At 48.4% G+C, this 16,369-nt stretch overlaps 1 protein-coding gene across 4 annotated transcripts in view; it reads left to right on the top strand.

The window, feature by feature from the left end:
- Nucleotides 1–2,719: 2,719 nt before the first annotated feature.
- Nucleotides 2,720–16,369, top strand: part of BIN2 (bridging integrator 2) — a 34,475-nt gene continuing 20,825 nt past the window's right edge. The window contains exons 1-3 of one of the 4 annotated variants that reach the window (XM_043563946.1): nt 3,281–3,471; nt 10,937–11,017; nt 11,380–11,545. In XM_043563946.1, the coding sequence (XP_043419881.1) occupies nt 11,462–11,545 (84 nt within the window). In that variant the 5' untranslated portion in view covers nt 3,281–3,471; nt 10,937–11,017; nt 11,380–11,461. Of the gene's footprint in view, nt 2,863–3,280; nt 3,472–10,936; nt 11,018–11,379; nt 11,546–16,369 lie in introns of those variants that run through there. The other 3 variants (XM_043563944.1, XM_043563943.1, XM_043563947.1) reach the window with 3 other exon arrangements.

Below are 16,369 nucleotides of genomic sequence, written 5' to 3'. Positions count from 1 at the left end.
CCAGGTAGATTGTGGGCTCATCCTTCTTTTGTTCCCCCCTCCAGTGCCTAGAACAGGCGCTCGCCCCACGGTTGGTTCTGGGCGATGGTAACTGCTAGGAAACACTACAGATCGGAGGATAGGCTTCAGTAGTAGGGCAGATGCCAGCAGACAAAGAAAGTGACAAATTACAAAGGAGGCTAGGGAGGCGAGAATAGAAAAAAAAGGAGAAGATACTGAACGAAGAAAGGAAAGGGTTGAGCAGAACAAAAAGGGAGAAGAGACCGCAATACAGGGCCTCCAGCTAAGTGTGAGTCAGCATGTCAAGGCCAGGACTGAAATAGACCACCGGATCCAGGGTTCTGTAAACCACAGAGAACTGGGAAGCTGATAATTCTGCCTCATCCCGGCCGGGGCTCAGTCTGTTGGAGTGGCCTACAATCGACCGAACAGGGAACCGAAAGAAGGCTAAGAGGTTGAGAAGCAGCTTTTCACTGCGATCACAGAGGACCAGACCGGAAGGAATGGGTAGTTAACATTATAACAGGAGAAACCGGCTAAGACTGGTCCTGGAATGTGCAGGCTGCAAAGTCAGCAGAGGCCTCTGGAACAGCCTAGGCATGCACCGTAAGAAGCCGGGTCAGGACGTCTGCCTCCCCATCTCAATTCCAACACCGAGGAACCGGGGAGCCTCTGGGCAAGTCACCAGCTTTTTCTGACTCACTTGCCTCCTCTAGTTAACTTCTGAAGATCGTCCGTGCTCTAAAACCACAGGATTTGGTGATCATCAATTTCAGTTCCCAAGAGACTGGCATGGAAGAGAGTTTCTTAGGAAGCAGTGGCTGGGGGCTGTGTGGCTGAGGATGCCGTGGACTCCTGTGAGTGACATCGGTGTTGCCCTCCTTCTGCTAGTGACAGACCTGTTATCATCACCATCTTCTCTCAGTGTTCCCACAGCACCGCCATCCTCTGGCCTTCTCCCCTCTTCTTCCCATCCAACATCAAGTCCTTCCATTTTCTGTACTCTCACCCCTTCTAGAACAGCCCCACGAAGAACATCCAGAATAAACCCTAATGATGTAGAACCTGACAATTTTGTATCCACCTCTATAAATGCATTAAGCACATAATATTATAATCGTCTGATGACCAGCCCATCTCCACCTTCAGACTTCAAGCACCTTGAGGTCAGAGACTGCATTTTTAAAAATTTATCTTGGGGCGCTTGAATGGCTCCGTAGGTTAAGCGTCCAACTTCGGCTCAGGTCATGATCTCACAGTTCATGGGTTCAAGCCCTGCGTGGGGCTCTGTGCTGACAGCTGGGAGCCTGGACCCTGCTTTGCATTCTGGGTCTCCCTCTCTCTGCCTCTCCCCCTGCCTCTCAAAAATGAACAAATGTTAAAAAAAAAAAATTTTTTTTTTTAATTTTTTTTAACGTTTATTTATTTTTGAGACAGAGAGAGACAGAGCACGAACGGGGGAGGGTCAGAGAGACAGGGAGACACAGAATCTGAAACAGGCTCCAGGCTCTGAGCCGTCAGCCCAGAGCCCGACGCGGGGCTCGAACTCACGGACCGCGAGATCATGACCTGAGCCGAAGTCGGACGCCCAAACGACTGTGCCACCCAGGCGCCCCCCAAAAATTTTTTTTTTAATTTTATCTTGGTTTTCCAACACCCAGCAATGCCCGGCACACAGCTGACCCTGAGGGCAGGATGTCTGTTTGGGGGAATGGCCTGTAAAACAATCGAAGACAAGCCTCCCTCTCCACACTCCTCAGGAAATTATTTTGATCCTCTTCCCTTCCTGGAGGAATGTTACCTCCGCTGTAAAATCCATGAGTAAATGGTTCCTCCAAACCTACTGTTCCTAATTTCCAGCTATCCCCTCAAGGGAGACAGGAAGGAACTTCCTTTCGGGAACCTTCTCCCTCGGGAAGGCACAGATGTAATCTCAGCAGCCTCGTCCCCACTTTCCTGGTCTGTCTTCACTCTGCTTCCACCCAGTACAGGCCCCCTCCCCCCCACCCCAGCAGGAGCTTCCATTCTCTCCTCCCCAGTCCTTTTCCAGTAAGATCCTCTCCTTTCCCGGGGACCCCCATTTCTACCTCTGGCTCAGTTGTTGCTCCCTTTCAAATCCGCCTGTGGAGTCCTGTCCCTTTCCGCGCTCTATCCCTCTAGTTCTAGGCTTACTGCCAACCTCTCCGCAGAGGCTTTCCATCTTGAAAATCCCTGGCACCAGAAGCGCATTTTACTCCACAACCCAGGAGACGTGCCCGCGGACGTGAAACACGTTTCCCCGATGTGGTCAATCCCCGTGCTAAGTGGAGATCGCGATCTTTTCTACCCCATCGTTCCAGTGGCTTCCCGGTGCTGAGGGTTTCGGCGAATCGGCTTTCTGGCGCCAACGTGTCCTGGCTCGCAGAAAACTCGGTTCCCTGGGGCTGGCGCGCCGTCCCTCGGGGCTGCGCAGCACTGACGCTGGGCTTGAGTGAGCGCCGCCTGAGGGCAGGCCCAAGTTTCCAGCCTCCTCCTGAACAGGTGCAGCCCCCAACCTGGGCTCCAGAAGTGTCCGGTGGCCTCGGGGTGGGGGGCTGAGCGGCGGTGGGCGTGGGGGCCTCAGGGCCACCGTGACGGCGCTGGGAGGGGGCCTCTCGGAGAGCCCGTGGGGGTCTCGAGCTGCGTGGGGCGGGGCGGCCACGGCCACGGCCGGATGCGAGGCATGCTGGGAACCGCACTTCCTCCTTGGGGGCCTCCAGAAAACCACAGGTCGCTGGGCCCAGTCTACCCGGAGCCGGCAGGATGGCGGAGGGCAAGGCGGGTGGCGCCGCCGGCCTCTTCGCCAAGCAGGTGCAGAAGAAATTCAGCAGGGCCCAGGAGAAGGTATGTGGCCGGGTCGCACCACCTGCCCTTCCGGCCGGCCTGGCTCTGCGACAGAGCGGTGTGCGGTGGGGGTGGGGGGGAGGGGGTGTCCGGGGGGCCTGGGCTGAACAGAAGGTCCCAGGCAGACGGGAATAGGCGTGGATTTTCCTTAAACTACAAAGAGTTGATAGAGAACAGAAAAAAGCTACCCGTTCTTGGGCAAGGGTAGGGAAGCAGAGGAGACCACAGTCTCCCTCGGGAACCCTAAGTAACGCTCAGGCGACCCAGGAAAGGTGGGAGAAAGGAACCAACGTTGGCAGATTTGTCCTAGCAACCCAGCCAGGGTGCTCTTTCACAGAGGATGAAATTGAAGGTTGCAAGAGGGCATTCTCCCCAAAGTGACGACAGCGATGACCAGCTGTGCTGCCAGCGGGGACCGCCCAGTCCACAAGGACTCCGTAACCTAACCCCGCCTGGCCTCTGGGCAGTGTTTAAGCTGATGTGAGCAGTAGCGCGTATCTGCTTTCTGTGCGTTGGAAAGTACACGGTCCAGGATGATGAAGGAGCATCTCTTTTTAGATTGGGTCCTTGGTTGGCTCTGGGTGGCCTTACTCCAGCGTCAACATTGAGGTAGGCTGTCCGCCTGTAACACTTCTCTACACATTCTTATTTTTATTTATTTATTTACTTTGAGAGAGAGAGAAAGGATGAGCTGGGGAGGGGCAGAGGGAGAAGAAGAGAGAATCTGAAGCAGTCTCCACACCCAGCCCAGAGCCTGGAGCCTGAGGCAGGGCTCCGTCCCAGACTCTGGGATCATGACCCGAACTGAAATCAAGAGTTGAGGCAGAACTGACTCAGCCACCAAGGCGCTCCTCGACACATTTTAGTGACATTCTTGTTTCTTCCTTTTTTTTTTTTTTTTTTAGTGTTTGTTTATTTTTGAGAGACAGAGAGAGTGCAAGTGGGGAAGGGACAGAGATAGGAGACAGAGAATCCAAAGCAGGCTCCGCACTGACAACGCAGAGCCCGAGGTGGGGATCTGAACCCACAAACTGCGAGATCATGACCTGAGCCCAAGTTGGACGCTTAACTGACTGAGCCACCCAGGCGCCCCATGACATTCTTGTTTCCACCTGTCCAGGGTATGTCCTTCCCTTTTAACCTGAACCTCTGCTCTCCACGTAGCAACACTCTGATAGATGGATCTCCTTTTTCTGCCTTGGAGGAAGCCGGGGTCATATCAAAGAGTGGAGGAAAAGGCAAGATTTTGTGTGGCTCGACTTCATTACTTCACCTTGCTCTGATTTCACCTTGATCACGATTTTAGCCTCTTCGAAGGCTGTCTCATTACAAATCTGATAGAGATCAGAGCCTGTGGAAAGGTCTAGTTAGAAGTGGTGTGGAAGAGAAGGAGCTACCAGCTACGTGACAGGTTGGAAAAAACAAGAAAACCCAGGAGACAAAAAAATTCATGGATAATAGTTTGGTGTTGTTTTTTTTTTAAATGTTTATTTATTTTTGAGAGAGAGAGAGAAAGACAGAACACAAGCGGGGGAGGGGCAGAGAGAGAGGGAGACACAGAATCCAAAGCAGGCTCTAGGCTCTGAGCTGTCAGCACAGAGCCCGACATGGGGCTCGAACCCACAAACCATGAGATCGTGACCTGAGCTGAAGCCAGACACCCAAAGGACTGAGCCACCCAGGCACCCCGATAATAGTTATTTTTAAAAGACACAGCAGTTGACTTTACCTCACTGTTTCACCTTCTGTCCTCATCCAGCCTATCATCAACACTATGCCCTTGGGGATTTCTCTCCTTTTCTAAGCTTGGACTCCAAAGCTTTAGATAAGTAACGTCCCTGCTCTGGGCTTCAGATTCTGCACATGTAAAAATGAGAGTGGTGATGCTTAGTGATTTGGAAATTCAACGCAGTAAGGATGCAAGAGTGAGAAGGGGAGAGGGTTCCTTGAACCTCAGAAGCAAATATTCCCCAAAGGGAGAACCAGCCACCCAGGTAACCTGTTCTTCCTGGTCTGAACCCTGAGAATGCAGAGAGAGGAGCTACCTCACCTCTGCCTTGGGGACCTTTCCAGGTTAAGGCAGAAAACGGGAGGATGCTCTGAACCTAGACATAAACACAAGGGCGGGCAGACATTGAACTTGGAGCAGTACAGTTGGCACCGTGGAGGCAGCGGCTGCTGCCTGGATAGAGTGGGAATGGCCTGGAATGTGAGGAGGAGCTCAGCCCAGCCTGCCAGAGTCCTTGAGTCTTGACACGTTATTGAAGGCAAGAGAGAGAGGGAGAAAGTTACAGTCAAAAGAAAGGACTTCCTGGAACAATTTGTAGTTTTTGTATAAGCATTTGGCTGTAATCTTCTAAGTAATACATAGCAACCACAGTGTCAAATAGATGTGTCAGATATCGAGTGCCGATTATGGTCGAGGCAGAGGACTTCAGGAAAGACACGATCTCTCTCTCTTTATGGAGCCAACGCTCTCGTGATAGAATCTCATTTCACCTTTGCCGCCCTTTGTGCATGTTATTAATATCCCAATTTTAGAAATGAAGAAGCGAGGCTCAAAAGAGATCGGCAAATGGCAGAACTGTCACTGACACCCAGGTGTCCCGCCTTTGGATCCCAACCTCAGGCCCGCTCTCTCTACAAGCCTCCGGATAAACCACTGTGACATCTGTGCCTGCCCACTTCCTGCTGACCCTCTCTCTCAGGAGCAAAGCTGGGAGTAGAAACACCTTTTGCTCAGTCCCCCTCCTCTGAAAATCTAGGCGTGAAGGTCCAGTGACCGTCACACACGAGGGAGATGAAGCGTTCTTGTTTTATTTTCCAGTCTCCACCCAGACGCAACATGAGACTGAGTTGTGTCTTTACAGGAAGATGTGTCTTCACAGTTCAAATGAGTGCTTTCACCATCCACGATTGCTCTGTGGCAAATGGCTCGGAAGGGGCATTGTGTTACCCCTCCTTTGCTGGTCTTTTCCTCTGCTGACTTTTACTCAACCGGTCTCCCAGAGGGTTCTGTCAACAATACTTAACCGAGAATTCCTTTGCCCGGGATACTGGGCTGGACCCAGGAAGGAATTTAGAGATGAATAAGAGGCACTCTCGCCTGCCAGATGCTTACAGTCTCGTTAAAAAAAGAAAAAAAAAATTGGTGAAGAGTCACCTGAGAGGTCTGCAGTCTGTGGGAATTCAGAGGAGAGAAAGACTGAGGAGAATTGAGCGAGGTTTTATAGCAGAGGCGGAATTTGAGGTAGGAATGATGGCCGATTAGTAGTTCCTCAGGCAAGTGGGGGGATGGAACATTCTAGCTGAGGAAATGCCAGCGTGAGCCAGGCAGGGAATGTGGAAAACCGTTGAGGCAGAATAGTGAGAAATGCAGGTGAGCTGGAGTACAGGGATCGGTGGCAGAAAAGACAGGAGAGTAAATTTAGGACCACGCTAAGGAAAAGCCTACTTTTTTTTTTTTAATTTTTTTTTTTTAATGTTTATTTTTGAGACAGAGAGCATGAACGGGGGAGGGTCAGAGAGAGACGGAGACACAGAATCTGAAACAGGCTCCAGGCTCTGGGCTGTCAGCACAGAGCCCGATGCGGGGCTCGAACTCATGGACTGCGAGATCATGACCTGAGCCAAAGTCGGTCGCCCAACTGACTGCGCCACCCAGGCGCCCCAGGAAAAGCCTACTTTAACGTACATCCCGAAAATGAGGATTTCTCACAGAAACTGCAATATTGTTATCACACCTAAGAAAAAATTTTAACAAAAATCTGTCATCTCTAATAGCCAGGCCCTATTCAAATGACCCCAATTGAGAGAGTTAATTAAAATATCATAAATGATTAGGGGGAAGGGTCCTGGTAGGGACCTATAGCCACCAAACATCTGCAGTGAATTTTTTTGTAATCGCTTTTTCTCTTGTTCCTCTTCTTTCTCTCTAAACGCAGAATTCTTAGTGTAGAACTTTAGAGAACTGGCATTGGGTGCACGGTCATTAGGAAGTGAACCAAAGGTAGAATGTATTAATTCTTTCAGATGTTTGTTCAGCACTCTACATTCTCTTCCGTCAGAGAACTTTCGTTGCGGGAGAACATCTACAACACGGCGTAAGTGCCTGGATACACAGCCCTGTTGCTTATGGCAACAAAGGACTTTGGGCCCAGGGCACTGGTTATGCGCTCAGGGCGATCACACTCGTCTTTCAGTTTCATGGTTGAAGGTGGGAGTGTTCAGTTCACATGCTCACACCCCTTCTAAGCCTTTTTGCCTTGAGCCTTTTGGAGGTTGGGGATATTGGGCATGCCACATTTACTCTAGCCGGGGTTGACTACCCTTTCAGCCCCTTCCACCTAAGAACACCCCCCAGCCCCTCCAGGCAAAGGAAGGGAGGAGTAGCAGGAAGGAAGTGAGAGCTGCAATTACCACTTAGACAAGGTGGTTTTGCAACTTTCTGTTGTCTGGGGTGGGGGGGGGGGTGGAGGGAAGATGGCAGACCGGGTGTACCCAGGGTCAGGTGTTCAATGAGCTGGAGTCAGAGACACAAACATATGGCTGAACTGAGAAGGAAATATGCACTCATAGGGAAGGGAGTGCAATTGGACATAATGCTAATGGATTTGTATTGAGCACTCACCAAAGGGCAGCACTGAGAATGTATGTCATTTAATTCTCCGGACAACTCCAGGAGATGCTGTTGTGTAAACAGAGGCTCAAGAGACGGATAGGCTTATTTGCCTAAAGGCTTAGAGCCATAAATCGAAAGGCCAAGATGGGGCATATATATCTGTCAGACTCCAGAGCCCTTGATCGTAACCACTACAGAGAGAGCTCCAGAAGTTGGAGATGCTAACCACTGGGTTAAGAATGGGGACACATGTGGGAGTGCAAGCCGGTGCAGCCACTCTGGAAAACAGTATGGGGGTTCCTCAAAAAACTAAAAACAGAACTACCCTGCGACCCAGCAATTGCACCACTAGGCATTTATCCAAGGGGTACAGGTGTGCTGTTTCGAAGGTGCACGTGCACCCCAATGTTTATAGCAGCACTATCGACAATAGCCAAAGTATGGAAGGAAAGAGCCCAAATGCCCATCGATGGATGAATGGATAAAGATGTGGTATATATATACAATGGAGTATTACTCGGCAATCAAAAAGAATGAAATCTTGCCATTTGCAACTACGTGGATGGAACTGGAGGGTATTCTGCTGAGTGAAATTAGTCAGAGAAAGACAAAAATCATATGACTTCACTCATATGAGGAATTCAAGAGACAAAACAGATGAACATAAGGGAAGGGAAACAAAAAGAATATAAAAACAGGGAGGGGGACAAAACAGAAGAGACTCATAAATATGGAGAACAAACTGAGGGTTCCTGGAGGGGTTGTGGGAGGGGGGATGGGCTAAATGGGTAAGGGGCACTAAGGAATCTACTCCTGAAATCATTGTTGCACTGTATGCTAACTAATTTGGATGTAAATTAAAAAATAAAATAAAAAATAAAATAAAATAAAAAGAATGGGGACACATGGCGGGGTGGGGGCGCCTGGGTGGCTCAGTAGGTTAAGCGGCCAACTTCTGCTCAGTTCATGATCTCACGGCTCAAAGGCTCATGAGTTCGAGCCCCGCATCGGGCTCTGTGCTGACAGCCCAGAGCCTGGAGCCTGCTTCCAATTCTGTGTTTCCCTCTCTCTCTGCCCCTCCCCTGCTCATGCTCTGTCTGTCTGTCTGTCTCTCTCTCTCTCTCTCTCTCTCACAAAAATAAATAAACATTAAAAAAAAAAAAAAAAAAGAATGGCATATGGTCAGGGCACCTGGGTGGCTCAGTCAGTTGAGCTTCCAACTTTTGATTTTGGCTCAGGTCATGATCCCAGGGTAGTGGGATGGAGCCACACTCAGCGCAGAGCCTTTTTAAGATTCTCTCTCTGTCCCCCTCTGCCCCTCTCCCCAGCTTACGTGTGCTCTCTCTCTCTCTAAAAAAAAAAAAAATGAAAGAATGGGGACATGTGGGCCCAAGTATCTATGTAGAGCCTTCCTCACTCCCCAAGACCTGGGCACTCTTGCACGTGATTCAAAGCCCTTCATGACGAGACTCCAGTTTCCCTTTCTGGCTCCCTTACCCACTACTCCCCATAACACACCCTAAACCAGCCGTGCTGAGTCATCTCACAAAGCGGTGTGAATGTGGGTGGGTATTTCCGTGACTTTGTCCTCTTTCCACCCTCCCCCCTTATGCTCTATTCCAGTCTAGCAAAATCTTAATTCTAGTCCCAGCCCATTGGTCATTCCCCTCCCGTTGTCAGTCCCACTCTCCCTCCTGTTAGAAGTATTAAGTATCTCTTTGCTGGGTACTGAGAAATCTAGATGAGTAAGGCAAGTACCCAGTTCTCAAGGAGCCTACAGTTTAGAAGGAGACATAGCTAGATAAACCTAAATCATAAAATGGTAATAGAGGGGCGCCTGGGTGGCTCAGTCGGTTAAGTGTCTGACTTCGGCCCAGGTCATGATCTCACAGAGTGTGAGTTCAAGCCCCGCGTCAGGCTCTGTGCTAAGCTCAGAGCCTGGAGCCTGCTTTGGATTTTGTGTCTCCCTCTCTCTCTGCCCCTCCCCTGCTCATGCTCTGTCTCTTTCTGCCTCAAAAATAAATAAAAACATTTAAAAATTTTTTAAAAAAAGGTAATAGAAATGTCTACAAGGTGTAGAAGTTGCAAACACTTAGAAGGGAGTGATTAACTCGATTAATGGGATAAAGCGGTTAAGTGTCATAAAGGATATAGAGTATGAATTTTTTTTTTAAATTTTTTTAAAGTGTGTGTATGTATGTAAATAATTTCTAGGGGCGCCTGGGTAGCTCAGTCAGTTAAGCATCTGACTTCAGCTCAGGTCATGATCTCGCAGTTCATGGGTTTGAGCCCCTCATTGGGCTCCATGCTAATATCTCAGAGCCTGAAGCCTGCTTCCAATGCTGTGTCTCCCTCTCTCTTTCTACCTCTCCCCCACTCATGCTCTGTCTCTCTCTGTCTCCCCAAAATAAATAAATGTTCAAAAAAAATTTTTTTAATAATTTTTATAGCCAACGTGGGGCACAGACTCACAACCCCAAGATCAAGAGTAACTGAGACACGTATGGGCATTTCATGCAAATTTGTTGAGCAGGCAAGTGGAGAATCATTAGAAGGTTTTAAGCAGATGCAGGAGAGCAACAGCAAGGGCCCGGAACACAGTTATGACCGCGAGACTAGAAAGCATGGGACGGTTTCCAGAGTTGGACATATTGAGGGATTTGATGAAGGAGGTGAGGGAGAAGTAGTTGAGGGCAACTTCTGAGATTCTAACTTCGGCCCGGGGGCAGCGTGATGACAGTGCCTCCTCCCAACATGGGGGTGGAAGATGCAGGGCTTTCTTGCTTGTGTACAAGTGAGTGTCCTCTGTGTGAAGAGGCACCGTATCTTTTTCATTTTCCTGTCCTTTATATTAGTGCTGAGACCAATATGGTGGTTGGCTCCCAGGAGAGAGGAGATAGAGAGCATTCATTTCGAGCTGGGTTCTAAATGCGTTGTGTCGGTCTTCTTCAGCGTTTTCCACAAGGGCTCTCCTAAGAGAACAGTCTCCTGCCTGCCTCTAACCTCATCTATCTAGAGGAATCTGGGGCTGTGGCTGGAAGACCATCTCTCAAGTGAAAAGTACCTTCAGGGCTCATATTTTATCGTTAGGGCTGCATATTTTACATTCTTATTAATCCTTGTTTTAATATAATACTTTACCCCAGCCCACCCCCGGAACCCCACTGTAAATAATAATGTCATTCCAGGCATGTATGCCATATTTATTCTGGGCTTTGTATATACGCCCTTGCACACTGCCAGATACCCTCAGGCATACCCCAATTTGAGAAGAACCACCAAATACGATTTTTTTTTCCAACAGTACACTCTATATTTTTTAAATTCCATTGGGCTGATACGAGTACAGCCCTTTAATTGCATCCGAGACTCTGAGAAGCTAGGGTCATAGGAGGCCAACAGATGAGAGGGACTTGACTCCACCTCACTGACCTTTCCAACTTATATTCCCAGGTTCTGCAGAAGTTGGGGAAGACCGTGGAAACCAAAGATGAACGGTTTGAACAAAGTGCCAACAACTTCCACCAGCAACAGGTAATCTGGAGGGTGGGGAGGGGGAGCTTGGAGGAAGAAGGGAGACCTGAGGGCCGGGTAGCAGAAGAACGGTAGGTTTGGGCAAGCCAACAGGCATCCCTCCTACCCCACCCTCCCCCCGGGGTTGGGGGGCAAGGGCCACGGAGTAACCTGCTGCTTCTTGTTTCTCTGGGAACCAGAGACGCTTCCTTTTCTTGTTCCCACCGACCCTGGGTTTTGGGAGACAGACAAGTGTTCTTTCCTCTTAGTGGTTCCCCCGGGGTACAGTGGCATCCCTAGGTCCTTGGACAAAGTTGGAACGAGCCCCTGCCACTTTAGTCTTTGGCTGATCACTTCCTCAGGGTGCCTCTCTCCCACCCTAGGCTCTCCCATCGTAGTAGCCCCCGATTTTCCTTGTTGCCTCTTTGGCCGCTACCTCTACCTCGCCGAAGCCCAGAATTCTAAATGATCCGTCCATCTTTCACCTGTCATTCTCACCAGCAAACCTCTTATTGTCTCGGTTCCTTCTACGTTCACTGGCTGCTATGGGTAATTCTCTTACAGAAAATTTACATTGAGAAGTGGGCAATAGGTGTAGGCTTCCATGGGATATTTCACTTTTTTTTTTTAAGTTTATTTATTTATTTTGAGAGAGAGTAAGCACGAATGGGGGGGGGGGGCAGAAGAGAGGGAGAGAGAGAAGGGAATCTCAAGCAGGCTCCGCCCTGTCTGTGCAGAGCCTGATGCGGGGCTCAAACTCACCAACCATGAGATCGTGACGTGATCCAAAGTCAGACACTCAACCGACTGAGCGCCACCCAGGTGCCCCAAGATATTTCACTTTCCATCTCCACGTGCCAGGCATTGTGCATGGTGCTTTACACACGTGATCTCACTTAATTCTTACATGAGCCCTGGAGATTGCAGTCCCCTCTTTGTAATAGAAGGGGGTTATTGACTCACATGAATACCCGGTTGTAATGTGGTCCTAACACTTAACTGCTCAGAGTTCGGCCACATTTCACAGGTTAAGGGCACTGTCCCCAACAAGACTGCTTCACTTCGGACACCAGCTGCAGGCTCCAGAGCTCCCAGGACACCCACACTGCTGACCAATGCTACAAATTTTGGGGGGGGGGGGTCCTACTAGCCACTCAGTTCCTGTAATCCACAAGAACAACCCACAGAACTCAGGACAGTGCTCTATTTACAATTACACTTTTATTATAAATGACACCGATCCGGACCAGCCAAGTGAAGAGGGACATGAGGTGAGGTCCAGGAGAATTCCAAACGAGAAGCTTCTGTGTTCTCAAGATGTGTCACCTTCCCAGCACGTTGATATAGGATTACCCAGCAAGGAAGCTCACCCAAGCATCAGGTGTCTAGAGTTTTTTGTTGTGATTTCATTACATGGTGAATCATGGGCCACATGATTGAATTTAATCCGTAGCTCCCTTTTCCCTCCCTTCTGCTGGAGGTCAGGCTGATATCACCTGTCTCAAAGCCCCAGCCCTCTAATCACATGGTTCATCTTTCCAGCCTGACCAGCCACCATCCTGAGCCATTTGTTTATTACAAAGTCACACGTGATTGAAGAGGCCCACCATGAAAAATGAACACACTCCCATCACTCAGGAATTCCCAAGGATTTAGAAGTTAACTTCCCAGGACTGGGGACAAAGACCAGCCAAATTCATTCTTGCACAATATCAGTGCATCGAATTATATGGAAAGTAATTCTTTATGATGCTATTAAAGGGACACTAGCTATATCCTATAGAAATCTTTTGTCTTATGTTCATTTTTGAGAGAGAGAGCATGAGCGGGGTAGAGGCAGAGAGAGAAGGGGACAGAGGATCTACAGCGGGCTCTGCCCCAACGGCTGAGAGCCTGATGGGGGGCTCAAACTCGTGAACCATGAGATCATGACCTGAACCGAAGTTAGACACTTAACCAACTGAGCCACTCGGGTGCCCCTAGCTATAATCTAATTCAGCAGTTTATTGTATATCAGGATCATTTGGGAAATATTTTTAAATGCAAGGTCACCTGTAGTAGGGCTTGGGAATCCGTAGTTTTAAGCTTGTTTTAATGGAAGATTTCAAATATACACAAAGATAGGAAAACCTGTATGATTAATCCACATGTACCCATCACCCAGCTTTAATAATTAATCAACTCATTTATGTCTCCACCCACTTTCCCCCATCCTTGATTACTATGAAGGACATTCTGCATATCATATCATTTTATCCATAAATATTTCATTATTAATCTCTAAAGATAAGGACTCTTTTTTTATTTTAATTTAATTTTTTTAAGTTCATTTATTTTTTTGAGAGAGACAGCGTGAGTGGGGGAGGGGGAGGGGCAGGGGCAGAGGGAGGGAGAGAGAGAGAATCCCAAGCAAGCTCCTCACTGTCAGTGCAGAGCCTGATGTGGGGCTCAATCTCACAAAACTGTGAGATCATGACCTGAGCCAAAACCAAGAGTTGGATGCTTAGCCAACTGAACCACCCAGGCACCCCAGTTTTTTACATTTTTTTTAAGTTTATTTATTTATTTAGAAAGAGAGAGAGCTGGGGAGGGGAGGAGAGAGAAGGAGACAGAGAATCCCAAGCAGGCTCCATGCTGCTAACACAGAGCCCGACATGGGGCTCAAACCCACGAACAGTGAGATCATGATCTAAGCTGAAATCAAGAGTCAGAGGCTTAACTGACTAAGCCACTGAGTTGCCCCCAAGATAAGGACTCTTTTAAAATATAACCACAAAGCCATTATCACGCCTAAAAATATTTTTCTATAAGACGTTTACTCATTACAACAAACCAGAAAGGACAAGAAAAACATGAATCAAAAAATCATGATTTTGCACCCTCCCATGCTACAACCACTGTTGTTTCATATCCTTACGGTCACTGTGCTATGTATGTGTATGGTAGCCAAGTAAATCCAGAATAAATAAATATAAGGTTCACAATAGTGAGATTATTCTGTCTGTAATGGTTTCATAACTTGCCCTTTTCAGTTAACAACGTAATGCAAATATCTTTTCAGATATTTCAGGTTAATCACCCCACTAAAACATAAGATTAAGTGATACCTCTAAAAAATAGCAATAATTTCGGGGGCGCCTGGGTGGCTCAGTCGGTTAAGCGTCCGACTTCGGCTCAGGTCACGATCTCGCAGTATGTGAGTTCGAGCCCCGCATCGGGCTCTGTGCTGACCGCTCAGAGCCTGGAGCCTGTTTCAGATTCTGTGTCTCCCTCTCTCTCTGACCCTCCCCCATTCATGCTCTGTCTCTCTCTGTCTCAAAAATAAATAAACGTTAAAAAATTTTTAAAAAATAGCAATAATTTCATAATTCAAAATGTCCAATGTTCACTCCCCTATTTTTTTAATCCCCTGATTTGTTTAAAAAAAATTTTTTTAACATTTATTTATTTTTGAGACAGAGAGAGACAGAGCATGAACAGGGGAGGGGAAGAGAGGGAGGGAGACACAGAATCTGAAACAGGCTCCAGGCTCTGAGCGGTCAGCACAGAGCCCGACTCGGGGCTCGAACTCACAGACCGAGAGATCGTGACCTGAGCCGAAGTCGGACGCTTAACCGACCGAACCACCCAGGCGCCCCTCCCCTGATTTGTTTAAATCAGCAACTTGTGGACATGTTTAAGTCCCTTAAAGTTAAATCTCTTCATCTGCAGGTTTCTAATCCCTCCCTTTTTGCGGTTTACTTGCTGATCCCGGGTTGTTTTCCTGAAGTTTCCTGCAGGCTGACTGAATCCCCATGGTACTGTTTAACATGATCCTCTGTCTCTTGTATTTTCCATAAATGAATAGATTTAGAGGTTTGATGAGATTCAGATTTTGTTTGTTTGGGTGGCAGGAATACTTGATATTTTTCTAGGTGGGATATTCTCTCATCTGGAGGCACATAACGTGTTCTTATCTTTTTTTTTATGTGACACTAACAGCCATAGTTGATCATTAACTGGAGAGTCTATGTTGTATATTAAGCTTCTAGTAATTATGAGGTGGTAGCCAGTCTGAGAACAGCATTTGGCAACCACTGACTTTAGTCTGAATTGGGGGGGAGGGGGGCGGAGGGCAGGGAATCGGATCTGAGAGAGAGGTGATTCAATCAAGGTAAAGCACAAGGGCTACAGAGCGAGGATTCAAATGTGAACCCTGTGCTTTTCCCCCTGGACCGCACGAGGAGGCCTCCCTGGGCCTGTGCTCAATCAAGGTTACCCTTCGGCTCTTAACCCCAGTATGAGAAGAACAGGAGTCAGTAAGTCAACACCCACGTTGAAAGGTTTCTGTAGCTCGGTCCTTTCTCCTCCTCTCGGCCTTAAAGGCTGGATCTACCAATGGCAGGTGTGTGGGAAGGAAGGGTCAGCGATGAAGGAAGGGCCATCTAGAAGAATAAGAGGATCAGATGAGACAGTCCCCTCAGAATCTCCTGGGTGAGCCCACCAGCTGAACGTCACTTGAAGGGGGGGTGGAGGGGCGCCTGGGTGGCGCAGTCGGTTAAGCGTCCGACTTCAGCCAGGTCACGATCTCGCGGTCCATGAGTTCGAGCCCCGCGTCGGGCTCTGGGCTGATGGCTCGGAGCCTGGAGCCTGTTTCTGATTCTGTGTCTCCCTCTCTCTCTGCCCCTCCCCTGTTCATGCTCTGTCTCTCTCTGTCCCAAAATTAAGAAAAAAAAAAAAAAAAGTTGAGAAAAAAAAAAAAAACGTTGAAGGGGGGGTGGAGATCTGTTTGAGAAAGGAAATGGAGGTAGGTTAGGAATAGGGAAGGTTTTCTCCTGAGAGAATGATTTACCCGTAGTGACTGGTATTTGAGCCTGCCTGAAAAGTTCACTTAACAAGCGAGCCTGCTGTATGCCAGGCTAGATCCTGGTATTTCAACACAAAGAGGACAATACGCCTGCCCTCAGGCATTCACCGTTTAAGGAAAAAGACAGTAACAACACAGTCAGCTCTGAGAAGGGACCTCGGATAGCTCAGACAAACAGAGGGGGGAAAGACAAGGTCAAGGAGATTGAAAGTGAAGTATTCCAGAAGTTGGACCAGTTGGTCATGTACCCAGTCCCTTACCGCAATCAGCTTGTAGGTATATTTTTTATCAATAAATAAATATTCCCAGGGGCGCCTGGGTGGCTCAGTCCATTGAGCATCCGACTTCGGGTCAGGTCATGATCTCATTCATGGTTCGTGAGTTCCAGCCCCACATCGGGCTCTGTGCTGACAGCTCGGAGCCTGGAGCCTGCTTCGGATTCTGTGTCTCCCTCTCTCTCTGCCCCTCTCCCGCTTGCACTCTGTCTCTCCCTGTCTCTCAAAAGTGAATAAACGTCGTAAAAAATT

This window comes from Prionailurus bengalensis, chromosome B4 (assembly GCF_016509475.1).
Source record: "Prionailurus bengalensis isolate Pbe53 chromosome B4, Fcat_Pben_1.1_paternal_pri, whole genome shotgun sequence".
NCBI classification, from domain to species: Eukaryota; Metazoa; Chordata; class Mammalia; order Carnivora; family Felidae; genus Prionailurus; species Prionailurus bengalensis.
The sequence above is the reverse complement of the archived record's forward strand: the minus strand, read 5'-3'. Positions and strand labels throughout refer to the sequence as shown.